The sequence below is a fragment of the Rhea americana genome, unplaced genomic scaffold (assembly GCF_003343005.1).
Source record: "Rhea americana isolate MKP2758 unplaced genomic scaffold, rheAme1 scaffold_24, whole genome shotgun sequence".
NCBI classification, from domain to species: domain Eukaryota; kingdom Metazoa; phylum Chordata; class Aves; order Rheiformes; family Rheidae; genus Rhea; species Rhea americana.
This window is the reverse complement of record NW_028186357.1, coordinates 421,697-449,162: the sequence shown is the minus strand read 5'-3', so window position 1 is coordinate 449,162 and position 27,466 is coordinate 421,697. Positions and strand designations below refer to the sequence as shown.

The 27,466-nt window shown below is 63.0% G+C and overlaps 1 protein-coding gene and 1 long non-coding RNA gene across 2 annotated transcripts; one reads left to right on the top strand and one right to left on the bottom strand.

The window, feature by feature from the left end:
• The first annotated feature begins 16,621 nt into the window (after positions 1-16,621).
• Positions 16,622-23,003, top strand: KCNIP2 (potassium voltage-gated channel interacting protein 2). The gene is made up of 8 exons (XM_085306396.1): positions 16,622-17,290; positions 18,216-18,340; positions 19,450-19,519; positions 19,641-19,711; positions 20,258-20,365; positions 20,789-20,893; positions 21,263-21,325; positions 21,573-23,003. The coding sequence occupies exons 1-8, from the start codon at positions 16,900-16,902 to the stop codon at positions 21,618-21,620; spliced, it is 981 nt and encodes a 326-aa protein (XP_085162522.1). The 5' UTR covers positions 16,622-16,899; the 3' UTR covers positions 21,621-23,003.
• On the bottom strand, positions 18,500-20,260 carry LOC146595018 (uncharacterized). Its single transcript, XR_014896008.1, has 2 exons — positions 20,168-20,260; positions 18,500-19,864 (listed from the first exon to the last, which is right to left on the bottom strand). It is a non-coding gene; the product is annotated as an uncharacterized LOC146595018 (long non-coding RNA).
• Positions 23,004-27,466: the final 4,463 nt, after the last annotated feature.

The following is a 27,466-nucleotide window of genomic DNA, read 5'->3' as shown; positions in this document are numbered from 1 at the left end:
CACCACTGCCACGCACCAGACTTCTAGCTCTGACATACTGTGCGAACTAGCAGTTCGCTGCTAGGCTGAGCTTTGGAGCAAGCAGCTCTGAGCCCAGGCTGTTTGGGAATCTGACTCCTCTTCCTCCCATCCTTCATCTCCTCCCCTGTGTGGAGCCAGCTGCAGCGGATGGCTGGTGCCTGGGGGTGCAGGATGCTCGCAGCACCGGAGGGCTGACGTTTGGAGTTGTAGGATGCTCACGGTGCCGGATGGTCGACGCTCGGGGTTGCAGGATGCTCTCAGGATGCAGCTGGCTGGAGTGGGTGATAGATGCCCGTGCATGCAGGACGCTCACAGCGCKTGAGAGTTGGAGCAGACGGCTGATGCCCAGGGATGCAGGACATGCTCGGTGTCGGCTCCCCTCCGGAAGGAGCATCCTTGGAGAGGGGTGGCCTTGGGATGCAGCAGTGCCTCATTGGTCAGCGGGACCTGTGGAGTCTGCGGGTTGCCATACCAACCTGCCTCTGGTTCCCAGAGAGCCAGGGCGTGAAGTGCCGGGTCGAGCCGTGCCACGGGGCGGACCAGGAGCCCRGGCACCTCCGGGCTCTGCCAGCTGGGGAGGCGTCCCTCCGCCTCACCCGGAGAGCTGGCTGGGACCGCTGGGCTCCCCAGCGCCRAGCATCCTGCCGCTTGCCCACCTCTGCCTGCAACTTTGCTGCCCRGAGGGGGCAGGTGAGCAGCGTGCTGGCACGAAGCAGGGGGGGGCTCGGCCGGGCACCCCGCTCCCTCGCCAAGTTTCCTGCAGCTGGTGGTCAGCTTTTTCTGCACTTAATCCCTGGGAGGGGCATCGCCGCCGACACCCCGGCCCCTCTGGCTCGCAGCCAGCCCGCACAGGATCATCCCAGCACAAAACTTCCCGGCTGGCTTCCTGCCGCCTGGGATCGGGCCCTGCCTGCTGCCGCCGTGCTGCGGGGCTCTGCCGCTGCCCGCTCGGCCGGGCTGGACCTGCCGCCGATGCCCGCAGGCTCGCCCCGGGGAAGGAAGGCTCCGTCCCCCCTGGGCACCRCCTGGCGCTCGGAGGAGCTGGGGGGCCGCTTGCCTGCCGGGAGGGGGTGCGGCTGGGTCCCTCCCCAGCGCCGTGAGCTGGAGCCATGAGCCACTGCCAGCAGCGCTGCAAGAGGCAGCTGGGCCGGGTGATCCGCTTCTTCTACCAGTTTGTCACCGGGACCCTCTCCCCAGGTAGGTGCCGCTTTGGGGGCACGGGGCGCTGTTCCGYGGGAGACGCTCTCCGTGCGGTTGTCGGCGGGGGGGGGGATGCCGTTTCGGTGCCAAGTGGTGCTGAGAGACTCAGCCCCGGGCAGCAGCATTTGCTCCTTGTGGGGCAAGGCTGAAGATGCTCACGGGGGACCACAGCAGCCCCTGGAGGTCCTCCACAGACCGGGGGTGGCAGGACCGTTTTAGCCGGGGAGGGGGCCGGTGCAGAGCAGAGCAAACAGGCATGAGAAAACTGCTGTGCAAACGAATCACAGCTGGTCGGACCCTCCCCTGCCTGTGCGGGCGCCCCTGCCTCGGCGGCCGGGGCTGGGCCCTCCATCGTGCCCACGGGTGTGCCCGGGGCCGGCGCAGCGCTGCGGTGGCCCGGCTCCTCTCCCGGCCCTGCCCTTCGGGGACGCCGCCCGGTCCTGGGGCCAGAGCTGCGATGCTTGTGCCCCTCGGCTGCCTGCCGCTGCCGTGGCGGGAGCGGTGCCGCTCCGCGAGCCCCCCGGGCTGCTGGCAAAGACCCTCCTTCCCGCCAGGCAGCTGCACGGGACCTGCTCTCCTCCACGGGCGGCGCTTGGGCATGTTTCAGGGAGGTCGTCGTGCGCCCGGGTGTGCTGGGACCCCGGGGGCACGCTGCCAGTCCCCCCTTTGCTGGAGGAGCCCCACGCTGGGGAGCCCCACGCTGCCTCTCCGGGCCCCGGCGGCGCTGGGGCGGGATGCGCCGTGCCGAGAGCGCGGCGAAGGGCTCGTTGGGCCAACGCGGCAACGTCACTCCTTGCGATGGGGCCGTGGTTTGCACCGCCTTCACCTGGGAAGAACCCTCCCCGGCTCGGGCCCCTCCTTGTCCGGGTGCATCTCCCCAGCTCGCGCCCGTCCCGGGGCAAGGGGAAGGTGGGAGCACCCTGGGACCCCCTCAGAGCAGCGCTGGAGGCGATGGGGTGGGCTGCGGAGAGGAGCCGTCCGTACCGGGGGCCGTGGGTGCCCAGCACGCTCCCGTCCCCACGGCGCGTGGGGCAGCCCGGCGCAGAGCTTGGCCGCTGTGTCCTCGCCCGGCAGCCCCGTGGCCTGTCCCGCGTCTGTCCCTGTGGCCGTGCCTGGGCGCGCCGGGCGGCCGTGCTGCACGGGGCCGTGGCCGGCTCCGAGGGCAGGGCTGGCGGGGTGGCGCAGGCCACCACTGCTCGCCCTCTTCCTGGTGTCCTCCTGAGCGGTGGGAAATGCTGGAGGGGTGCAAAACCCAGAGCCTGGCAGATCTCTTCCCTGCTAASGCTTGGAAATTGGGGCTGGGAGCTGGACCTGGGGTTTGCACAGCCTTCCCTCCGCGGCATCCTCTCCTCCYCAGCTGCTGCTCCGGTCCGAGGGGGTGATCCGGGTGCAGCCCCCGCTCCAGCCTCGGTCCTCCTGCATCATCCCCTTTTTGGTGGGGAATAGACCCTCTGCCCTCCCTGCAGCAGGCTGGGGTGGTSCCGTGGTGCTGGCCAATGGGTCCTGGCCACGAGGCCCCGGGGTGCGGTGCCCTCCCGGCTGGGTGCCCTGGGGAGCTGGTCAAGGACAGGTCGCCGAGGGGGGAAAAGAGAAATGACTCAATCAATTAACCAGATTAAAACTGTGACTTCACCTCCCCAAAATAGCGTTTCGCCAATATTTTAATGTGCTTATTAATAATCTGCTCGCGCTCTGATTAGCAGCGTGGTAATAAGGGATCAGCTGTAACCTAAATTTAACTCTCCCTAATGGATGATGGCCCCGAGAACCAAAAAAAGAGGAGAGGCTSTTATCCATCAGACTGCCCCCTCGCTGGGGTCGGCTGCACCCGAGGGACCTGGCAGCTGCTGCCCAGCTGTGCCCAGGGACCATGACCTCTGCAGCGGCCCCGCAGGTCCCGTGGCATTTTTTTTTTTTTTTTTTTTTTTTTTTGGAGGGGGTGCATTTGGAGGGTGTGTTTTGCGCTTGCATTTGCAATTTGGATTGCGCCCTGCCCTGCCTGCAGTACCGGGTTAGGAGCACCCGTCCTGCGCCTGCCAGCCACGGTCAGCTGCGCGCTGCTGGGGTGCGTGGTCCTCTCCCAAAGAGATGGGACCCTTGGAGACGGGGCAATTCGCCGTTCCCTGCCCATCCGCTCCCTCCGCGCCGTGGGCACGGACCCCACGTTCAGCTCCTCGAGGCGCTGGGAGGATGGGCCCCRGGACCAGCCATGTGGCTACCGAACRGCTCCGGGTTTTGCCYGCCGTGTGCACCCCAGCCTGAGGCCTGCTGCGTGCACGGAGCTGCTTCCTGGGCRAGGAACCGTGCTCCAGGGCACGTCTATTTATACACGGCGGGTGCTTGGCGGGGTGGTTAATTTTAGCTGGGTGGCAGGGCTGGGCTTGCTGGCAGCACCGAGAGCCGGCGGGGATGTGGCTGGGGGCGGGGGACTCTTCGCGGCGGTTTTCGTCGCAGCCTGAAGTGGGACAGGCGGTGCGGACCCGGCACTATCCGGGGCTGGGCGTCCTGCCGCCGCCACCGTGCCCAGGGCAGGAGGCATCCGGGGGCTTGGCAGGGCCCGCGTCCCTCGCCGGGCCTGTCGGAGGGCCCTTTTCCCTCCCTTTGGCCCTGCTGCGGGGAGGTGCAGCCACTCGTGCAGCGAGCTCCGTCGGTGCTCTGCTGCCTTGTTCTGCTTGACGGTGCCACCGTCCCCCCCGGGCCGGGAGGGTTATTTTTAACTGTTTGCCGTGTGCTGCCTGAGCGCAATCAAGGTAATTGGTTTGGGAGCCTGGCTCTCACATGGCGCTCCCAATTACCTGCCTGCCCGCCCGCGCAGCCCCCCGCCTCCCTGCCCGCCGTGGCCGGCTCCTCCGGCGGCGGCGGCGGCGGTGGGGGACCGCCACCGGGGCAGGGCCGTCCCAGTTAGCGCGGCRGGCGGGCGCGCGGGATGGAGCCATGGAGAGGACATCCCTGCACAACGACAGCCTGCTCTATGCCTCCCTGATCGCCATCCTCCTCCTCATCTCCTATTGGTTCACCACCCGCTGCTTCAAAATCATCAGCGGCATCGAAGGTACGGGCTGGGGGACCGGGGACGCGTCCGACCCCACCCCGGCCAGGCGGCGAGGGGCCTGCGTGCCGGCGGCAGGGACCCCCAGCTCTGCCCCTCTCTGGGATGCACCTTCTCCTCCTGAGTTACTTCAGCCRTTTCTCCCGGGCCCGATCCTGCTCCGGCGTGTGCTGGTGCCAGCCGCGGCGGTGCCTGGTGCTGCTCCGGCGGAGCCGGGCTGCCGCGGCCCCGGCGCAGGGGTGCAGCCCGGCTCCCGGGTGTCTCCCKCTCTCCCGCCSCTGCAGCTGCTTGGGCTGCACCCGSTGCCGAGCCGGGGGCCTCAGCCCGCGTTTCGGGGCTGACCCACATCTCCGCCCCTCAGCCGGCGTGCTGGGGAGCCCTGGGGTGCCGCGGGGGGTCTCGATGCCCGGTGCCAGCCCCGCTGCAAGGGCGTCTGTGCTGATCCTGGCGGGATCCCGCGCCGTGCTGGCAGCAAACGGCGGAGGGCTTTTAATAACGGCTTCCAGGGGAAATGGAAAATTCCCCTGGGTCATTTGTCGCTGTCAAGGCGCCCGCCGAGGAGCCCGGCTGCGCGTGGGTCGGGCGCGCGGGAAAGCGCCGCTCCGTGGCCGAGCTGCCGTCGCGCCCTGCAGCCCGGGGCGGACGCGGGCCTGCCGCGGTCCCCCGGCGCGTGCTGAGCCCGTGGCCTTTGCCGAGGAGCTGGCCAAACCCTCGTTGCCAGTCCTGGCGCAAGCTAGGTTGCATAAATAGTCCCGTAGCACGTGGCACGGCCTCGGGAGCCGCCGGGGTCTTGGGGGGGCTGCAGGCCAGGCTGCGCTCCTCTCTGGGGAGGGGGTAGGTGGCACCTGGGGCTCAGCAAGAGAAGCTTTAAAAACCACAGTTTTCTTCAGTGGGAAACTTCCTCGGAGAGCACAACAGGCTGGTGCAGCCCCGAGTCGCTCGGGGTGGGGGCAAAGCCCGGAGCCAGCCTGGTTGCTGCAGGAAAAATCCCCCCGCAGCAGCCTCGGTGCTGGAAATTTTCCTCTTTCCAAGAAAAGGAAATAAACRTCAGATTCAAAAGCTTCCAGCTTGAGGGATGTTCCTCCAGGGAGGACTTTCATCTCTATCCCAAAACCACTTCTGATGCATCATCAACGCCTTCGGCTGGCATCAGGCGCCTTTCCAGCTCGCCCCAGGCCCAGTGAGATGTTTGCCCTTGGCACGAAGGCAGCAGGGTGGAAAAGGGATTTTCTGCCCTGGGTCTGCATGCAGGGTGCTGCGTGGAGCAGAAGGACCTGGCCTAGACCTAGATGGAGGGTCTGCCCCACAGCCTGGTCACAGCACAGCCACCCCATCCTCACCTGGGGCGTGCGTTTAACTGTGGGCCTTGACGCTGCGGGGTGGGGGGTGGGGGGGCCAAGGGTGGCCGGGCAASGACTGGGATGCTGTAAAAAATGCCTGGGCTCTAAATCCAGCCGTCCCGGCTGTGCTCGGAGGCGTGCTCGCCGTGCTCGGACGCCTGGGCTCTCCGTCTGCTCCCGGTCGCAGCGCGACCTTGGCTGGGTCCCCTTGGTCTCAGCCTCGCGCCGGCGGCGGTGCCGCGGTCGCAGCCGGGAGCCCCCCGGCGCTGCGCCCAGGGCAGGGTCCCCGCGAGCGGGGGCAGCGGCGCGGGCTCCGCCTGCACCCGTGTTTCTGCGGGCGGGTGGGACGGGCGCTCGGGCGGGCGCCGCGGCCGGTCCGTCGCGGGGACGAGGAGCCCGGTCGCGAAGCCGCTTCCCACCTGGGCTCCGCTGTCCAAAGGTCCCTCCACGTCCGTCGCGGCCAGTCCGGAGCGGGGCGGCGCAAGGTGCCTCCCCGACCCAGCCCCGYTCCCTGGGGCCTCTGGGCTCTCCCAGCGAGATGGCCAAGCCTTTCCGCCCGCCTCGTCCGACCTGCCGGGGGATGGGGGCAGCTCCTGGGGCTGAGCCAGAGCTGCTGCCCTGGACCCTCCCGGGGGAGGGTTATGGGGACCTGGGCCTGACCGGTGCCGTGGGGCAGGTGAGCGCGTGGGGCGCAGAGGACGAGTCTGAGTCATCCCCAGCTGGGATGTTTAGCCAGTGCCAGGTGTCCTGTGTCCCCCCCCTCCCGCTCCGGGAACCGAGTGCCTTTTAATATCTGTGGCCCGTTTCCTTAGCAACTGCATTAAGCAAATCGATGGAGGTGGTGTCATTGGGATGGGAGAGCATGGCTCCTTCCCCCCCGCCCGTCCCCGCCGCCCCCCACGCCTCCCTCTGCTCGGCCTCCCTCCGCTCCGGCTTGCGCGCGCGGCCCTGCTCTGGCTGGGCTCTCGGCCGGCGGCCCCGCGAGCTGCCCGCCACAGCCCCGCGCTGACCTCTTGCTCGCGCGCCGGCCCGCGGCCAAGCAGAGGGGTGACGGCCGATCCCCCCCACCCCGGGGGACACCGGCGGGGCTCCCTGGGGATGCGCGGTCCGGCAACCACGGCGCTGGGGTGACGGGGCTCCAGGACGGCTTGTGGGCGGTGGGGAGGGGGCCGGGGGGGGGGGCGCGGGGCCATGAGACACCCCCACCATGAACCTGGAAGGCCTTGAAATGATCGCGGTGCTGGTGGTCTTGGTCCTCTTCGTCAAGGTGCTGGAGCAGTTCGGCCTCTTCGAGCCCGTGTCCTTGGAAGGTAACAGGCGCGGGGGGGCGGGGTGTGTGCCGGCTCCCCCCGGGGACACCCGTCCGGCAGCCTTCAGCCCCGTGCCAGGCTGAGCACCCTGGTACCACCCCAAAGGGTGCTCTTCAGGGTGCTGCATCCGAGAGGGTGCTGGGAGASTCCTGGCACACAGCATCCGTCTGCAGCGCGCAGGGGCGAGCGCGGAGGTGCCAGCGCAGGGAGGGGGCAGCAGCGCCCGCTCCGCACTGGGGCCAGGACCCGCGGGGTCCTGCCGCGGCCCAGGGCTGGGGTGAGCGAGCGTGCATCGGGCCGGCCTTTCGGGACCTCYGCAGTGCAAGGCGCCCCCGGACCCCGCGGGCGCGTCGTCGTGCGCAGGAGCTTTGCGTGCCGAGCTGCCTCCGGCGGGTGCCCTCCAGCCCTGGCAGCCGCGGGGCGGGCGAGCGGGGCCGGGGTGCCGGGGGTGCTGCGATGCTTGGCTCCCGCACGGGCTGGGTGCGGAGGCGACCGCCCGCCCCCCTCCGTGCACGGTGCCAGCGTCTCCGCTGGGCAGCGCCCTCGGGCTGGGCCTCCGCGTTGGCCGGGGCGGGAAGGGAGAGGGGGTCTGTGCCCCACTGGAGGGGGGCTCCCTGGGCTGCAGAGCCGCAAGGCAGGAGAGCCTGAGGGAAGCTGGTGCTGCTGCTCAACTGCTTGGTTTCTCCGTGCTCCGGAGAGTGCAGACAGGTGGATCGGGCCAGGAGGGAAACTGAGGCAGGGGCCGGGCAAGTTTAAGGCAGCGGGCGTCCCGCTTGTGAGCCCCAGGAGGGGCCAGGCTGCCTGTGCTGCGAGCAGAGCCCTGCTCCCCGGTTTGGCTGGCGATCGGGGGGGGGGGGGTCAGGGGAGCTTTCCACTCCCTCCTGCTCCCCGTGCTCTTGCTTGCCCACGCTGCTGCCCGCGGCTGCCGGCGGCACCGACCGCGGCAGTGGGGAGCGGGCCGGGCGTGGAGCGGTGCCCTGCTGTGGAGCTGGGAGTGGGACCCCGGCGTCCCCGCTTTGGCGGCAATTGCTCCCGTCACCAAACAGGTGCAGGTAGGAGAAGGAAATGCATGTGCTAGACGAGGGCTGGTTTGAGGCAGGAGCTTAGGGCAGGATGGTGCCTTGTGGTGCTGAGCCAAGCCCTGGGCACCTTGCCTCCAGCGCTGCRCCYTKTGGCGGGTGCACGGCCCTGCTCGGSAAAGGAGTGGGTCGCTGCCYGCGGCGGTGTGGGTCAGCCCCGGCGTGGGAAGGCAGGAGGCGGCAGGTGGGAGACTTTGCTCTCCCCGGAGCAGCGTCCGTGCGGCGCGAGTCCCGGCCGGGGAGGTTGCGGCCCTTCCCGGTCTCCTGGGCGCTGCAGCCGGCATCTCTAACTGGAGTCAAACAGGTCTCTGGGGGGGGGGAAGAGCGAGCGGCCGTTCCTGCCGCCTGCACAGCTCACTCCTGCCCTGGCGCTGTTCGCTGGCCATGCCCGGACCCGCAGTGGCAGCCTGGGGATGCAAAGAGCCTGAAACCGTATACTAATGGCTTGGGTCTGCTAATGGAGCTGGGGCCCTGCCATCTGCTCCGGAGCCATCGATACCGCCTGCCGTGCTTCCCCTGCCCGGGGGGCCGGCGCAGCCCCCCCAAGGCACCGCTGCGCCCCGGCCCCCGGGGAGCCGTCGCGCCTTCTGCGGCGAGCGGGGCACGTTCCCCTGCTGCATCCTTGCCCRCTCGGCTCTGCCTCCAGGCCGCGTCCTGCTCCCTCCTGTTCCTGTCTCCTTTTTCGCCTGCCACCGTGTCCCGGCTTGGAGGCAGCTGCCAGACGCTCTGGGTGCCGCAGGGACCTGCGGGGTTGTGGCGCTTGCCACCGCTCCTGCATGGCCCCGCTGGTCCCCCTGCCACCCCCCAGCTTTGTCCCATGTACTTATGGGTTGCTGGTACTTGGGGCAGGTTGCACAGTGCCACAGCTCTGCTGCCATCCGYCTGCTGCCCTCTGAAGGGTCCCTGGCAGGGACGGTGGCTGGCCCTTCTGGGGATGTTGGGCGCGCTGCGAGATGTGCAGGTGTCCCGCCGTGGCGCGGTGGGCATCACCCCTGAGCAAGGCGAGAGCATCCCGCCCTGTCCGCGCCGTCCCCGCGGCTGTGCCTCTGCCCGGGCGGTGCCGGTGTGTGCCCAGGGGCAGTCCGCGCTGGGAGGAGCGGTGCCTCCRCGCTGGCAGGCCGGGGACGGAGCTGCTCCGCGGGAGACCTGTGAGATGCCACCGGCTCGGGGGAGCATCTTGTGACGAGACCCCCGTCTGCCACCGTGGGGGATCTCCAGCCGCGCAGGGCTCCAAAACTCGGCCGGATGAGGCTGTGAGCAACCTGGCCCCAGAGTGCCGAGCTGGCATCGTTTAGCAGCTGGTTAATCGCCAGTGGGCCGGTGCCACCCCGCCCCTGCCCTATGCTACCAGCCTTGCTCGTGCCTGTCCCCAGCCCCAAATATTCCCTGGAGGAGCCACCTGTGARCTGCTCGGTGCCAAGGGGCTCGCGCGCCGCCCGCTCCCACCCTCTGCGCCGAGATGCCGCTTTGGCCGAGCTTTTGGGAAGGGAGAGGTGAAGGAAAACGCTATTGATTTTGGCTTCTGAAGTGCAGTATCAATAATTCAGCGAGGAGCAATTGGTCCCGGCTGGGAGGAAGGGCGGGCGGGCAGCTCGAAGGAGATGAAAGGCTGGGAGAGCCGCCCGCGTAACCGAGCCTCAGATGAATATTAGAYGAAGCTGCAGACTGTAATCGACGGCGTAATTAGTGCCTGCCCGGGGCTGGCAGGGCTCCTGCAGCCGGACCAGGCCAGGACCCTCCGCAGCGTGGGGATGGGGAGGGGGGTGGTCCTGGATGGCCCCTGCCACGGGGCGCTCTGGCCCCTCTGCCTTCCCTGGGGCGCTGGGGGTTTGGAGCCTACGGAGGCTGCCGAACCCTTCCTGTCGTCTCGAGGYGCGTCGGGTCCTCGGGGAGAAGCGGGAGGAAGCAGCAGCCGGCCYGGGCGCTGCCGCGAGCAGGGGGCGCGGGGGCCTGCGCCCGGCGGCGAGGGGTTCGCGGGGGAGCCCTGCGAGGCCTCGGGCATGCCCGTCGTGCYGGCGAGAGCCGAGCCCTGGTTTCCTCCTGCTTTCAAGGAACGCCTTTGGCAGCAGCGCGGCGTCTTGGCTGCGGGAGGGACCCGTCTTTGGGGCGCGGTGCCAGGGGTCAGGCCAGCAATCCTGGCAGGATGCACAGACCGGAGAGGTCAGTGCAAGCTGGCTGCAGGTCGGGTAGTTCTTGGAGCACAGAAACCCAGTCCAGGAAAGCTGCCTATTTAAAAAGACAAGGTGAAGCCGGGAGGGAAAGGGGACTTGGCCCCGGGGTGCTGGGCCCCAGCCCCTTCCCTGCAGCCTGCTCTGGGCTGGGACCAGGCTGGGGTGGCTCTCACCAGCACCGACCTGCCCCGCGTCCCCGAGGGCCGCGGTGCCGTGGCATGCACCCCGCCGGCTCCGCCACGGCTCGGCGCCGCGTCCCGCTCAGCCCAGCCAGGCGTAATTAGCTTGTTGAATCTTCTCCCTCCGGCCTCGTGTTAATCACTTTTCACACCGCTTTCATCCCAGCTCCCTCTGGCCTGGTTCTGTCTCTGTTGCAGGCGTGCCCAGAGCGGGGAGCAAGGGGACACGGCTGGAAAAGGAGCCGGTGGCCACGCTCTGCTGCAGCCTGCCCTGGAGAGGGGCCCTGGGCCCTCAGGGCAGAGAGATTGCTCCTCCACGAGGAGATGGGAAAATTGCAGGCTAAAAATAAAGCGTTGGCTCTCCTAGAGGGTAAATGAGCCCATGGGACAGCTCTCCTTGCAGCTCTGCTCCATCACAGCTGGCTAACACGGGGCTGGGCATGGSGCTTGCTGCCCAGGGGTCCTGGCCCAGAGATCACCATGATGCTCTGGGTCTCTGCAAAGTGCAAAGGGCCAAGACAAARCCTCTGAGTCAAATTCAAGTTTGGGAGAAGGGCAGTTTGGAAATGATCAGGGGCTCTCTAGCATGATGTCATGCTAGACTTAGCAGTCCAGGAGCCTGGAAGGTGCTGAATGGTGTCTGCTTTTGCCTTTCTCCTGTCAGGAGCAGGGTTAGACCCTGGTCTGGGCACATATGGAGACAGAAGCACCCCCAGTGAGGCCTCTGTGGGGTTGTGATCCCCACTGTGCAGGCATCTAGGGGGTATCATGGTGCAGCCCTGGGGCAGCATCTCCTGCCCCAGCTGTGCTAGGCAGGCAGGGAGGGAGCCGACGTCCCCTTGGCCAGTTTGACTTCAGCATCCCCTCCCAGTGCCCCGGGAGGGTGGCAGGGAAGTGTCTCGTTTCCCCAGAGCATCTGCCACTGGAACAGGAGCTCAGGGTGGTCAGACCAAAAGCAGCCCTTAGACAAGAGATACGTGGAGAACAGGCTCAGAGAGGCTTTCCAGCAACTGCCAGCCCCAGGCTAGGGTCTCYGCTCTGCTGCCCGTGAGACGGGGCATTGGGCAGGCTGCAGGGAGYCCCCAGCCTGGGCAGTGCCTGGAGCAGAGCCGCAGACCTTGCACGTGGCTGTGACCTGCATGTCCCCCCTGCAGAGCCAGCGGGTGCCACGTGCGTGGGTGCTGGGTGCACCTTGGCGTGGTGCAGTTTCAGCCTTCGTCTTAAGCCCCGGAGATCTGTTCTGTCRGCAGTGCCCGTGCCCCCAAGCCCCTGCAAACAGGGCTGCGGTTCCATGGCCGAGAGAGCATTTCTGTTTTCACCTGCTGTGCCAGCTTGCAGGCTGGGTGTGCGGGTGTCCAAGCATTGCCCTTGTCCTGGGAGGGCTCTATGGGGTGGAGGTGGGCCAGCGCAGGGGCAAGGCGGGATCCCGCCCTGCGGCCAGCTGGCCGGGCTGGGCAGCTGCTTTCCTGCTGTGCCCATGGCTCTGGCAGGAGGAGGCCTGTGCACGCCTGGCCGCAGGGCGCAGCGCTGCCTGCTTGTGCGGAGGGACTGTAATTTCACCTGCCGCTGGGTTCGAAGCCCTGCTGCAGGGAGGTGCAGGTGTTCGTTTGCTCAGGAGGCGAGGAGGGAGCAGTTGAGGGTGGAAGATGTCCAGGGAGGGAATTAGCAGATGGGGTGGAGGGGGTGGTAGAGGAATGGGGCACAGCAGGGCAGAGACTCGCACCCTGTTTCCCTCGGCCACCTTCCTAGCGTGCGCTGTGGATGAGCTCGTCTTCGGGGAGGGCTGCTGGCAGACCTTGCACAGCTGGTGACAAGTGCGATTTGGGGGACTGTGAGCCTCCTTCTGCCCCCGTCCCCTCGGCCTCCCAGCTGGGTCTGGGGATGCTGCAAGATGACAGGACTGCAGGTCACAGCCCAAGCAGCCAGACAGAGGGGATGTGCGGAAAGCAGTGATCAGAGGAGCAATCGGTGGTTGAGGATGGAAAGAGGAGGAGGAAGCCTTGCCCAGAAGGTGCTTTCAACCAACCAAGCGTGCTTGGGCTTCAGGATGTTGCTGGGCTGCCTGGGATCCAGCTGTCCCATGGCTGAGGACACAGTCCTTGTGCCTTSCTGGGGTGAGGGTGGGGGAGAAGGGTATATCTGGTGTCTGGGTAAAAATGTCCTCTCCAGGGCTTTGGTCCCATGAGACAGGCCTGGGGGCTCTGCCTGCAGCATACCGAGCACCAGCTCTGTGGCCCTGTGCATGGGCTTTGAAGCAGGGCAATGCACAGACCGTCCCTGTCTTTCAGGCCTGCTCCACCAGCCTTTGGGGAGCCCCTGAGCTTTAAAGCCCTTTGGCATCTGTATTCAGTCCCCRCAGACAGTCCTGTCCCCACTTCGCAGCATCTCATACATCATATGGCCAAAGAAATAATTTTTCTGCCAGTATCTCCCCTAGGCTCTGATCTCTGCGGCCAGTTCTAGCCTGTGCCCTCTGTCCCTTTTGGGGTTGCCCAGTGCAAGGGTCCTGCAGCCTCTCTTGGCTCCCTGGCACAGAAGAGCAGCCCAGCCCCGAGTCCCCGGTCTTTGCAGTCCCATGAACCTCAGGTCTCGCGTGGCTGCGCCCAGCCTTCGTTACGCTGTGCTCTCTCTCTGTCAGYCCTGCTGTGCTCCGGATGCCCCAGGCTGAGGCCACGTCTCCCCAGGGCAGGACTCTGTCCCTCACCCTGAGAGATGCCAGCTCTGATTTCATTCCCTTGATGAACAACCGTCTGCTGCCTCCTGGCCCCAGCGGCTGCTGCAGGCACCCTGGCCCTGRTTACTCACTGCTCTGACACCTCTAATGGATGAGGGCCGTTTGCAGAGCTGCAGCTGGCAGGACCCATCATGACACCTCCAGGCAGCTGGGGGACCTCACTGTCTCTTCCTTGTGCTAGTCTTCAGAGCAGAACCAGGAGTGCTGTGGGTCCTGCTGAGCTCTATCCGACCCAGGAGGTGGCTAGGCTGGGCGCTGCAGTGGGGGAGCAGAGCGGGCTGCAGGCAGGTCATTAGCACTGGAACTGGTCATTAGCACTGGACCAGGTTGCCCAGAGAGGTTGTGGAGTCTCCTTCTCTGRAGATATTCAAAACCTGCCTGGATGCAACCCTGTCTAACATGCTCTAGGTGACCCTGCTTGAGCAGGGTGGTGGACTAGATGATCTCCAGAGGTCTCTTCCAACCTTACCGATCCTGTGATTCATCCCTGGGATACCAGCTCCTCCTGCCAGGTCCCACAGTCTGAATCTCCATGGGGCAACCCTAGGCAGTTGAACATGGGCTTTGGGAGCTGCAGGTGCAGGACCTGCAGGGAGCTGGGAGAAACTGCGGGGTCTCACCACTGTGGGATGCAGMAGGGCTTGCCGAGGGCTGGGGTCCTGGCAMTGGGGTGGTCCARCAGGCAGGATGAAATGCTGCTGGGYCCATGTTCAGGGGCCTTAAAGCCACTCATTTGCACCTCTCCCACTCATCATGTTAAGGATGAGTTACTGTGAGCGAAGGGGGGGTTTTGGCATTGCCTAGTGGTGGTTTTGGTGGAGTCTTTTCCAGCAGGAGGGTGCTGTGGAATGGGGGCTGGGGGGGTGGTTGTTTCTGTGGCCATAGAGCTTCTGTCTCTGCGTTGGGCTTTCTGCTTCCTGGTGGCTCTGCAGACTGTGCCACTGGGGAAAGCCCTGATGAGCGTGGCCCTGCAGGGAGGGCAGGGACACGGCTGTGATCGGGGCTGACCCCAGGTCCTGCTCTCTCTCTCTGGGCAGACCGCAGAGCTGCCTTGCTGCGGGAGGGGGGGTCCCGAGCTTCCCATGCGACCCTGGTCCTGGGTTCAGGTCCTCCCCCCGTGGCATTTGGAGAGGCAGTCAGCCCCACAGCATGTAACTCCCTGCTTCGGCGGTGTGGCACTGGCTGGATCCAGCCACCGAGGACGCATCAGCTGCCGGTGGCTGAATACAAAGCGGCCCCGGCTACCCTGATGGGGATCACCTGGGGTGCACCGGCGAGATGCTGTTGGTCCTTCTGCTGAGCGCTGGGTCCCTTTGCAGAGCCGGTAYTAATGACTGCATGGATTCATTTCAACCGTGTGTGGAGGTGGGAATGGGAGATCCCGTTTTCTTCTGGTGTTGCCTAAGGATGGAAACTTGGTGTGTGTGCGTGTGCGCGCGCGCGTGCCTGAAGTCACTGGGCTGTGGAGTGATGCATGGGAAGCGACAAACCACTTAACCTGGCAGACCTCCCGCAGCAGATAAAACACTGTCAGCGCTTTCTGTTTGCTTGTTTTGTGCCAGCGACTTGATAGCTTTGGCGGGTGGGTGGAGGACATTTAGGAAAGGAGCTGTTTCTGCTGGGGGCTGGTAGTGGCAGGAACTGGGGGCCCTTCTCGTGCTGCAGATGAGCCCCAGTGGAGCAGATCGTGTCCAGGCAATGAGCCCCGCGTTTGGGCAGAGCYGTTTCCCAGCAAGGTGGAGCCCAGCTGGCCTTGGGGACTTGCTCATGGTCTGGGTGCTGGGGATGGAGAGGGGACAGTGTGTCCTCCCCAGCAGAGCCCTCCCCTGGAGATGGGCACACCAAAGCCRGGACAGCAAAACCCCAGCCCTGGTCACCCCCTCTCCCGTTGTTAAGCTGCATGTGCCTAACTTGCTCCCTTCCCCTGCCCTGGGTCCCCTGGTATTGGGCTCCATTCAGTTTCCTCCTTAAGAAAATGCCCATGTTCTTTATTTTTTTTTCTTTTTCCTTCTTTATAACAAACTAAAGTGTAACTTGCACCCGACCTGACCTACTGCACGTGCCTATACCTGCTGCCCCTGTGAGTCCAACCACAGTTTACTCTCTGTTGCATCTCTCTCTCTCTCGCTGTGTGGTTTTCCTCCCACCCTGCTCCCTCTCTTGGTTCATCACACTTGCGTTGAGTGTTGCTTTGCCTGTCCTGTCTTTTCCTGTTGGGCTAGAGGACTGCTCCTGCCTCCGAGGTCTATTCCCACAGCTCTGCTCTGCTGGGAGGAGACTTGGGCCCAGAACGTCTCTGGAAGTTTGAAAGGTGCAATTTTCCTTTCCCTTTGTAAACTAAAGCCCCAGAAAAGTAGCTGGGATAAAATCATATTTTATGCACAACTGAGATGCCCCCTTCTAGTAAATTGAAACCCCTTTCTTCCCATGTCCACAAACCCCAGAGTGAATGGGGCCACGTCATGCTGTCCTGTTAGTGTCAAGATCCTGGTCTTCACCCCTGCCTGTGTTGCCCCATCACAAATGCCAGGGTGAGCATTTGTGCATCCCTAACATTTGCACATTGCTGGCATTTGCAGCATCCCTGCTGTGGATGCCACTTCCCCGGGGACAAGTTTTCCCTATCTATCCGAGTGGCTTTATATGATGCTGGAGTGGACAATGACCTCTTGGAGCTGTTCTCCATCTGCCAAGGGTACCTGGGCTAGCTGCCCCAGCACCAGCCAGCTGCTTTGATGCGAGTGTGAAGGGCCTGTGGTCCTGCCCAGGGGCACTGGCCCCTCTGACCAGGGCTGGCAGCTGCTGGATGCAGACCGATATCCCCTCAGATACTGGAGATGGATCTTGCACAGCACCATTTCCCCAGCGCTCGGGGCACAGCTCAGCCCACAGGGCTGAGAAAGCCGGTGGAGAAGTCCCATCTCCTGCTAGCCCCATAGAGAAACAACCCCAAAACTGGGGTCCAGGATAGCAGGTATCATGGCCTTGGGGCGGGCTGCTTGCAGATGTCCAGGACCTTCAGAGCAAACATGGTGCCAGAGGGACTTTGCACCTTTCGTGCCATCGGTGCCCCACATAGCTGTCTGCATCCCTTCCTCCCCTCCCTGCCTGTGGCGTTAGTCCTGTGCTGAGATCGCTGGCTTGAGGCAGTCTGTGGGGCCCTGCATGAAGGGAGGTTGTGGGTCTGTGGCCATGGGGCAGCACCAACGGGTAAGAGATGGGTCTGARCAAAGTCCCAGGATTGGGATCGGGGACAGAGGGCAGCAAGGGGTCTGGGCAGTGAAGGGACCTGCTGCCCACACAGGAACCACTTGGAAGGAATGCTCCTGAGGCAGGCTGATGTGGGGAGCCCCACAACCCTGCCCCATAGCCTGGCCAAAGCTGAAGCCCWGCGCCCCATCCCTTTCTGGCTGTCTCAAACCTGGGCCCCGGGCTTGGATCCCCGGTGCCACRCTGGGATGGGGGTGCATGTCGCAGTCTGGGGTGCATGGCTGGGCTCGGTGCATGGTTCGCGTGCAGCCGTCACRTGCCAGCAGGATCAAACCCGGCGCCAAGCCACGGCGTTCCCCTCCAGTCCTGACTCGGGGGAGTCCAGATGCAAGCTATTTCTCAACACGTCTCGTTCYGGGCTCTGTCCTGCCCCAGCCCTGCCTCCGTGCACAGCCCTGGGCGTGCACAGCCCTGGGCGGCGAGGAAGCTCCCTATGGAGCAGGCCTTCGGCCTTGGGGCTAACAGGCAGCGTGTGGTCCTGCCATTTCCCTGATCTCTGGGCTGGGGGGTGTCTCTGGTGCACCCCGGCATGCTCCGACGAGATGCATGGAGGACCTGCATCTCGGTAGCCCAGGACAGTCACCCTTTTGTTGTCACCTTTTTTGGAGCCTTGGGAGCTTCTCAAGGAGGGAAACGCCAGAGATGGGTTTGTCCTGGGGCGAAGCAGAAAGGCCAAGCGGATCCTGGGTGGGCTTCGCCTTCCTGCTCTGTCCCCTGCTGCATGAGCTGCCTCCGGCCCTGCTCGCCCCGCGCTGGATGCCCTGGCCCTGCTACCGGCTGGGCCCGGGGGCCGCTGCTCTGTTAACTCTTCTTCTGCTTGGTGACTCCTTCTTTCTTCCAGGCAACCCGCCGGGCCAAACTAAAAAAGCGCTGAAGCAGCGATTCCTCAAACTGCTGCCCTGCTGCCGGCCCAAATCCATCCCCTCGCTCAGCGAAAGCAAGTGCTTCTTCTTGCCTTTGTGTGTGTGTGTCCCCGGCTGCCCTCTGCCGCGGCCCTGCCACGACAGGCTCTGCCGCCCCCCCTGCCCCGGAGCCGGGGGTGTCAGGACCAGTCCTGTCCCAGAGTGGTCCGATCCGATGGGCTTTGCACCCACCTCCATCCTTGCCCGCTCCCAGGCTGTTTCCAGCTTGCTGGAGGAGCTCTCGCGGGACRCTGAGCTGCCCGCCAGCGGCTAGAGCCGCTCTGGAGTGGAGCTGGCTCTGGGCTATGCCGCAGGACCCTCCCAGTGCCGGTTTAGGAGCCAGAGCGTGGTCTGCTCCAAGCTCAGCCTTGGCTTGGAGATGGAGGTGTGACAGGGAGGGAGCGAGCTGAGCAAGGAGCGAGGGCAGAGCTGCCCGTGAGCCCGGCCCCTGTGCCGGGTGCTCCTGGCTCCTCTGTGAGCCCGAGTGCCTGGACGGGGACCGGGACCCTGCCCCGCTGTGCAAGCTGGTCCCTCTCCTGGGGGAAAAGGTGAGTATGGAGGGGTCAGGGCCTGAGCACCCCCCACCCCCATGGCTGGGGGCTAGCCGAGGTGGGGCGCTATCTTGCGGAGCAGCGGGGCTGGGAGCCCTGCAGCCGTTCCCGGGGGCGGGATGGGGATCCCCCGGTCGCGGCTCCGGGGCACTGGCTGCAGCGAGCATAGGCTGTGGGAGGCTGTTGGCCGATGTCAGCCACTGCCCATGCCCAGGGTGTCTCCGAGTGTCCTGGCGGACACCCAGCTCTGGGTGTGCAGGGCACCCCAAATCCGTGCCACCCTGGGGCAGGGGTGAGGGGACCAGCAGTGATGTGCAAAAGGCTTCTCCTGGCCCCCAGCACAGGGGCAAGGGGCAGGGCAGGATGGTGCTGGCCTCAGCTGCCCTCTCTTCCCCTGGTTCTCTTGCAGACAGTGTTGAAGATGAGTTTGAGCTCTCCACCGTCTGCCACCGCCCTGAGGGGCTGGAGCAGCTCCAGGAGCAGACCAAATTCACCCGCAAAGAGTTGCAGGTCCTGTACCGAGGCTTCAAGAATGTAAGTAACCCTGGCTTGGCTTTGCTAGTCTTCTCCTCCAATGCACCTCAGAGGGTGCTTTGCACCTGGCAGTACCCMGGGTTTGAAAACAGTTTCAGCATCCTGGGGATGAAAATAATGTCAAGCCTTGGGAGGTCTAAGCTAGATGCCACACTCAACCCTGCTTTGGCTTTTATTTTATTTATTTATTTATTTTTAAGCACAACACAGTGCACTGAATCTTTCAGGGACTCTAGACACCAGATTATCAGACTGGTGACACAGGCTGGAGAGGCACCAGGTCCCTGTGTTAGCCCCCCGGCTCTGTGAGAGATCTCAGGTCCATCTGAAGGTTCATTGTGCTAGAAGGAGTTGGTCACCTTCTCCCAGCATTCGTCTGCCAGACCCCAGCTCTGGCATTGGTCGGTCCCCACCAAAAGGCAAACAGTGAGATTAGAAGCAAACTGGGAAAATGCCCTGAACATCAGAGCTCCCAACTGCTCCAGGACCACAGGACATCTGCTTTACTAGCACCAGATCACCCTATTTCCGAGTTCTCCTGCAGACAAGAACAGTGAAGCTGTCTGCAATTGCTGGGCACCAAATGTCTGGTGAATGGGGGAGAGAGCCATCCCTATCTGTGCAGCAGTGGAGAGCTTTGGATGGCAGATGCTGGGCATGCAACTTCTCCCAGGTGTGAGCCCACCTCCAGGGAGGTTCCTGAGCTCAGTAGGGAGGCCTGATCCACTGCTCTGCAGAGAGACATTCCCATTTCCTTGGGTGCACCCCAGGCACCCACTTCCCTGGGTACCTGGAGTGCAGAGCCCCTCCCTGGTTGCAGAGAGCTGTCTTCTGAGTAATCATGGAAATCCCTCCATAGTGCTGGGGCAGACCTTCTGGCAGGGGGTGCTGCTGCCCGCCCACAAAATCAGGAGCACATTTCAACTAGCCTCATCAGCCACATCTACCTGGCAGTGCAGGGTTTGGGGAGGAAAAGGGGCAGGATGCAAGGACATCTGCAAGACTTTAGGGGATGGAAGCCCTTGGCAARCCCAGCTCCAAGGGTGCGCTCAGACTGTCTCCAAGGCTTGGCCATGCAGATGGGATGACGCTGTGACTTGCCCTGGCAGGAGTGCCCAAGTGGCATCGTTAATGAAGAAAACTTCAAGCAGATCTACTCACAGTTCTTCCCCCAGGGAGGTGAGTGCTGCGCCCCGTCCCCATCCCTGTGTCCCTCCCCACGCTGAAGCGCTCACATGGGGGAGTTTGACAGGGCTGTGAGTATCTGAGCGCCGCCCCACCACTGTCTGCCTCTCCCCAGACTCCAGCACATACGCCACCTTCCTCTTCAACGCCTTTGACACTGACCACGATGGCTCCGTCAGCTTTGAGGTGAGCCGCAGAGGGGGATGGTAGCGTGGTAGGGAGGGCATGTCTGTTCAGGTATCACAAACCAGGATGAAGGTATAAGAGGTGTTGCTCATGGCTGAAGACTTATGGGGAACTTCACTCAAGGTCAGGAGGTCTGGGGGATCTTTGCTTCCTCTTATAATGAAAAACAGACAATAAAAAAGAACATCTCTGTTGCTTCTGGCTGGAGGAAGAGAGACCAGCAAGTGTTTTGTAGCTATCTGATAGACAGCCAGAACCGTGGCTGGGTCTTGTGCAGGTCTTGGCTGAGTGCTAAGCCCTGGCATGTATTGCTGTCTTGGGCGCTGCAACCCAAGTGATCCATGTGGGACATGTCAGCAAACAATCAATTGCCGCCAGCCTCCTTTCACCACTGAACATTTCCCATGTCAGCCCAGACCCAACCACAGGGCAGGCTGACTCTGGGAATGAGTTTACCGTTTGTAGACAAGTGGGGCTCTGCCTTCCATGGCTGCAAAGCCCTTTGTGGCTGTAGCTCTCACCTGTTTGCCTTCTCCATCCTTGCAGGACTTTGTGTCTGGGCTGTCCATCATCCTGCGGGGCACCATTGATGACCGCCTGAACTGGGCCTTCAATTTGTATGACCTGAACAAAGATGGCTGCATCACCAAAGAGGTGGGACTGGGTGGCCAGGCTGGACCCCCAGGGCCAGCACAGGCCTGCGGGAATGAGGGCAGGACCCAGGGGCATTGGCTGAGCTCTGTAGGAGAGAGGGAAATCAATATTTACTTAGCTCAGCTTTACAAACTGGTCCAYGTATGGGATCAGCCCTCCTGATCAGCACTGATGTCTGAAGGTGTCTCTGTGGTGGGGGGGTGGATTGAGCACATGGGAGGGTAGGTGAGGGGATGTGCTGCTTTGTGGATTCATCAACCATGTGGATACATACATGAACTTGCACYGTGCACTGAGGTGGCAGGAACACACGTGAGCACCCCACAGGTCCTTTGAGGGCATCACAGAAGTGGTGCAAGCTGGGGACCAAGCAGGGTTCAAAACCCCAGATCGATACTGCAGCTCTCCTCCCCTTCCCTTCAGGAAATGCTGGACATCATGAAGTCCATCTACGACATGATGGGCAAATACACCTACCCAGCCATGCGGGAGGAAGCGCCCCGGGAGCATGTGGAGAACTTCTTCCAGGTGAGCTGAGCATCCCATGGGGAAGAGCAAGCTCTGGCTTGAAGCCAGCATGGAGAGCAGGCTTTGGCACGGAGCAAGAGAAAACAGCGCATGCTGGGGATGAAGCAGGGCACACAGCAAGCAGCTTACTTGTGTCGAGGGGGTTTGAACCATGGAATGGCCCCCACTGGGCATTTAGGGTAGGAAGCTCTGCTTCCTCCCCTCTTCAGTTCTATGCCCCTGCATGGTGTGTGAGCCAGCTGCAGGCAGGGATGCACGGGGTCCAAACCCCTGCATGACCTGCAGAGCGGGGTGCTCGGCTCTTCCTGGGAGCAGTGAGCAGAGTCGCGGCTGTCCCCGCCATTTCCTCTGTGCTGTGTTTATCTGCAGAAAATGGACCGAAACAAAGATGGAGTGGTGACAATCGAGGAGTTCCTGGAGTCCTGCCAGAAGGTAAAGCCACCACCTGCTCTGCTCTGGGGCTGGGACACCATCCCTGTGCGGGTGAGGAGGGCTGGGCATCCTGCTAGGGCTGCAAAGCTGCCTATAACCCCTGGGGCTCCTGTCCTCCTCGGGAGCCATCCCAGTTTGTGGGTTGGGGCTGCCAGAGCACAGCAATGTGGTGCAACAAGATTTGGGAAGAACCGCTGAAACAGCAGCTCCGTGCCCAGCCCCACCATCTCCCACCTCTTCCCCGCAGGACGAGAACATCATGCGGTCCATGCAGCTCTTCGACAACGTGATTTAGCTCCCGGACCTGCCTCCAGCCGAGCTCTCCTGCTGCCGGGCCCAGAACCTGCTTCTCTCTCGACTTTTCCTTTGAGCCTCCCGCCGCCGGCTGCACAGGCACCCCGAAGGGAAGGGGCCTCCGCTGCCGGAGACGCAGGCGGTGACGGGACGTTCCCTTCCCCAGGGCCGGCTCTGCTTTCATGGGGGATCCCAAGCAGGCGCTCCCAGACATCGGAGCGTGGGCACAACCGGCACAGGGCAAGCATTTGGCCCGGACGGACCTCCCCGCACCCTGTCCCCGGAGGGGAAGCTGCAGCCCGGGGCTGCGGCAGAGGAGGCTTCTGGCGCGCGCAGCGTCCCGCGCAGCCACGGCTCCCGCGTCCCGCGACCCTCCCCAGCCCCGGAGCCCCAGCACGGGCCCCAGCCGAGACCCTCCAGCGACACCGTCTAGGAACCAACAGAGTCTTGCCGGGGGCATCGGCGCCTCCGCTCCCCGTCCCACCACCCCAGCCGTGCCCTGATGCCCGGCCCGTTCTCCCGCCGTGGCTGTGCCCCCCGGGCGAGCGCCCACCCGGGGGAGGGCGCGGGAGCTCCCCGCGTGGGGCCCGTCCTGCCTGCACGACCCGCCGTGTCCTTCACTGCGGCAGTGACGCCCACAGGCCAAGGAGCCCACGCCGACCCCAGAGAGCCCTCCAAGCACGGGGGATGTAGCCGGAGCCCAGCAGCCCCCAGCCCGGCTTGGCCGCCCCACAGCAGATGTGGGGCTGGCATCGCGCCGCCAAGGGCCGGCGGCGCCTGGCATCGGTGGGAAAGGGCTGAGCAAGGCCAGAGGGTCCATGCTGGGCCAAGCCCCCAGACCCAGGTTGAGCCCCTGGTGTCAGAGCCGCTAGAAACCCCCCCCCCCAAAGGGGCCCTGAGCCAAAGCTATGGGGCTGCCCCCCAGCAGGACAATTCCTGGCCCAGCCCTTGCAGACCTGGTATGGGTTTTTTTATTATTATTTTTGTCTTAGGTTCAGTCCGTCCATCTCACAGTCCTGTTCCTGGGTTCGCCGTGGGGCTGAGCACCCAGCCACAGCCTCCCGACGGCGGCAGCGCAGGCGTCCCACGCCTTACCTCTCCCGCCTCCCTCGCCCCCCCCGCCACTCGCCCCCCTTCCTTCCTCCCAGGGCTCCCAGCCATCCCCACCGCCACCACCACCACGGTCCTCCCCACCACCACCACGCGGAGCAGATGCCGCCTCCCCCCTCACGCTGCAGGTCGCATGGTGTGTGACCCCCCCCACCCCACCCCACCCCAGGGCATGGTGACCCACAACCCGCTTGGTATCTCCAGTCTGTATATTTTGTATTATAACAATAATATGGGTTAAAAAAAAAAAGACAATAAAATCTAACCACAATCGCTATGCACACCGCTGCCACCTCCTTGCCTCTGTGAGCTGGCGCTTGGGGGAAACAGGGGCTCTGCTGGGGGCTGGGAACCAGCGCTTGTAGGGTGCTGCAGCTCCAYGCATGGGTGCTCTGGGAGGCTGCAGGGCGCAAGCTGGGCTGGCTGCAGTCTCCAAGAGCCTGCCCTTGCCACCCATGGCGCTGTAAACACCGCACTGGCACTGCCTATCCAGGCTAACGTGGCCTTACGCTAAACGCGTCGGTGCTCGGGGTCGGGGGGCTGCTAGGTTTGTTWTCAGGTTGGCACGAGAAGCTGGTGTGGGAACCGGGGCTTGGGAGCAAGTGCCCCATGTTACGCTGGGGCGYTGAAGGCTCAGCAAGCATTCAGGTAACACCTTGAAGACCTGAGTCTGGGCTAAGAACAGGTGTTTCAGGGCTGTAAACTGATGCGCTGTTGCTGGTCTTTGGAAAAGTACAACCCAAAGAGCTGGGGAAAATGGCTTAAACCAAACCACAGAGGAAGAACAAGCAGCTAAGAAAGCTGAGCAACATGGCAAAGGACCTGCATGGCTTGGGACAGTGACACCTGCCAGCATCATGCACGCTGCAGCCCAGGAGGCAAAAGCCAACTCTGAAGAGCTGCCTGGAGACTGAAACAGCKTATAAAAGGATGGGATCTGGATATTGTGGGACTGTCAAAGCTGTGAGTTTATTCCAAGGCCTCTGACTCCAAGGTCTCTGACTCCCAAAGACGCTTCTGACCCTCTGGCCAACTGCCCAGGCTTGTGCACAGTGTTACTGTATGCGTGTGTCTGAGTGTTTCCCCTCTCTACCCTCCTTCCCCCAGTAACACCCTACTGAGTAGTAGTTCGGTTTGGCTGGTTGCTGCTTTGGGGAAACACCATCCGTGGGCTCGACATGCCCTCTTGTGGCACGGGGATGCTACAAGCCACCCACTGGAGTCCCTCTCTCCAGGGCAAGGTGCAGGAGAAGGACTGGGATGGCTGTGTGAACCAGAGCTTGGGACCAGGTGTCCCTTGTTAGGATACAGCATTTAAGGGTGAGATGGGCCTAGGCTGGGAAGGTGGGTTTTTGTGGGGGTGTGCATGAGTGGCTAGTTGCTGCTCTGTAAAAAAAGTGCAGCCTTGTCTTGCTCAAAGGAAAATAAGTAGTAACTAAGCCAGAAAACAGCTGAGCAACAGGATAACAGGCTTATGCAGCCTGGGGTACTGACTCGCTCCAGCATCATGCTGTCCAAAGCCTGAACACTGCCTAGAAACAAAAATGTTGTACAGAAGGAGAAGATCCCACTGCAAGATTATTGTGGGATCATCAAAGCTGTGAGTGCAATACCTGCTTCAAGGACCCTGCTGACCTATGGCCAGCCAACTGTGCAGGTCTGCGTATGGTGGCATGAGAGTATGTGTGTGCTTTTCACCCAAATTCTTCTGTGTTTCTCCTCTCTAACCCTTCAATAAAACCTTGTTGGATAACAATACAATCTAGGGTGACAGTAAAATCACTTTTTTTTTTCTGTTTGAAAGCTTTAGATTATACCTAATGGTAACTAGAAATGCTCTGTGGTCAGGGTCTTTGCTGCACTTTCCTGAGTTTGGAAACAGACGGATCCACAAATGCAGTCCTCTGGTTTGTCCCACAGCGTTGAAATGCTGTTAGTGGAAATAAGCCATACACGGGAGGATTTGGGAAGAGTAGAGAGCAAAGTGGGCAGGAGCAAATGGGATTTAGATAGCAGGGATGTGCTGTTAACCGGAGTTCTCGTTCATTTTGTTCAGTTTGGGTCAAAATGTGACTAGGCTGCCATGATGTCCACAGCCCTCTCTAGTTCCTCCTTGCAGGCTGGGGTTTCCAGCAGTGTTTTGCCTGTTGCTCGCTAGTGTCTTACTGGGTAGTATCTGAGTTGGCCTCCCCAGCGCTGCCCTGGGCGGGAGGATGACCTTGTTTGCACCTCCAGATAAATGTTTACACAGCCTCAAAGGATGTCTTCTTTGCAGCCCTGTGGTCTCTGACTCATGCTCAGTTTGAGACCCATTGCCTCAGCCCCTCTCTGCAGCTGTGCGTGGTCGCATCTGGCTCTCAGCAGAAGCTCCTGGCCTGTTCCTGGAGAGATGCAGTCTGATTTCAAGCTGCTTCTCTCATTTACTGAGATGATCTCAGCTTTGCAGCCCCTTCCAGGTCTGCAAACATTCAGCCTCAAGAAGTGCCTGCTCAGCCCAGCCTTGTTTCRACAGCAACTGAGAGCATTGCATGTACGCTGCAGCTCCTCAAAAGAGCGGCAGATGAGATGAGGCCAGAGATTTGCCAGCRTCTGCTCTGCTTGCCTCTCTGAGAGCCCATCATGCTGACAAAGAAGGAAGTCTGGCTGCTTCGGCATGATTTATTCCCGGCTGTTCCTCCCTTTATCTCAACTGTCTGACAAGTGCTTGTTCTGCTGCCTCCAGGAACGAAGGAAACATGCTGTGAAAGTGCCTGTTGCCCAACAGGTATTTCACAGCCTCAACCCACCCTCTCCTCCTTGCACTGGAGGGGGACAGTGCAATATTGAACCCGCAGCTGTGTTTGCTGAGCTCAGTGGGGCCAGCTAGACTAAAAGGGAGGGAGCAGCTGAAAGGGCTTTTTTTCTCTGAGCTCTCTGTTCTGCTTGCATGGTCAGGGTCAGGTTTCCAGTTGAGCCCGTGTGCAAGTGTGATAGGACAAGCAAGGACGGCACCTTGGCTCAGGCAGCAGCCGGAAGACATCTGAATGCCCGAGGTGCTGGATGGGCTGCTCCACACCACAGCTCAGGGACCTGTGGTCTGCACCCAACAGCTTTATCATCATGCTTTAGGAGGGAGCCACAGCTGCTTGGAAAGGGAGGGGATGGGCAGCCCTGCAGCAGCGTGACTGCTCTGCCTTCTCTTCCCATCTGCACGTGTAGGGAATAGCTGATGTCCCCCCTGGATTACAGGGTAAGTGGACCTGACCATATTAGCATGTGAGAGGACATGTTTCTGGGCATTATGGGACAGAGCACAGCTTTGACAGCTGGCCTGTCCCCTTCCCCCCAACACACCAGACCCTGCTCATGTAGGGCTACCAACAGCTGCATCTCCTGGGACGTGTCTTGGATGTGCCACGGTGGATGGTGGGTATGTCGGCACTGCGTGCGCAGGGAAGAGTTGCAGAAGCTGCCTGGCAGCTTCCCCATGGCAGTGCAGAAACAAAAGCTGGGACTTGAAATCCCTGTGTTGTCTTGATTCCTCATCCCTTTGAAATGCTGTGCCACCCCCTATGTCCTCTTCCCTAGGTCACTTTCCAGGTGCACGCTGCTGCTGCTGCTTCTTTCCTGCCACTCCCCAGCCTGAAAAGCAGCCTGCCAAGCAGTGTGGCCAGTCTGAAGCCAGGGATATTCCTGGTGCCTCTCTGACCTCGGAAGAGTTGTATCCCTTTCAGTGCTGGGGCTTTGCTGCCTGCCTCTATTGGCTGCAAATCCTCCCCAGACCGTGCTTGTCCTGCTACCTTCACACACCTGCTCAGCAGAAGGAGGCCCCGGAGGTAGCGAAACCTCACCCCACAGCAGGATCCCTTCTGGGAAGCTGCTGGCTGGGCCTGCCCTATCCCCAGATAGGGTGGTGTGTGTTCACCCGTCAAGTAGCACAAAAGCCACTGCAGCAACACTTGCGAGGAGCTGCAGGCAGCTTGTCACGGGGGAGCTCAACGAGCAGGCAGCTGGGGCAAGGTCCCCACCACCCCCCAGGAAGTGTGTACCACAGCCCTGCGAGCAACCGGGCCCCTGTTTCCCACCTGCCAGGCCGCGGTGCTAAACCGCRTCCTGCCGCAGCGCCCTTCCGGGCCTGCTGCGCTGCGGTCCCCCATCCGCGCGGCAGCCCCGGCGGGCCCTGCTTAGCTTGGGGGGCGGGAAGGGCCACGCGCGAACCCCAGGCGGCGCTGTGCAAAGTAGGTCACGGCTCGGGGGAGACAGCGCTGCCTCTCCGCCAGCGGCGAAAGCGCGCATGCGCGCCAGTGTGGCCGCGGCCTCCGCGCCTCGCCACCCCCCCCCGTGCGCATGCGCAGGGCTGAAGTAAACACTTCATTTCCCCACCCTTTCGCCCTCCCCCCCTCGGCGCCGCTTCCCTACACAAAGCGCACGGCGCATGCGCCCTACCCCAMCCCGCACCTGCGTGTTGTTGAACTGCCGCCTCTCCCCGTCCCCGCGTCCTATCACGCATGCGCAGTAGGCAMGGCTCGGCACTGTGCGCAGCCGCTCTGAGGCGTCGCGGCCTCGCCCCTCCCCCCGCGGGCCTTCCGCGCACGCGCAGCAGGCGCCTTCCCGCGTTTCGCGCATGCGCCCTGGTCGCGCCTCCCCCCCGCCTCCTGCCCGTTGCCTGAGGTAACTCCCTCGCCTCAGTCCGTTGTTCCTGCTCGAGCCGCGCGGTCCCGGCAGCGCGGGCGGCGGGCTCCAGGCCGCGGCGGCCCG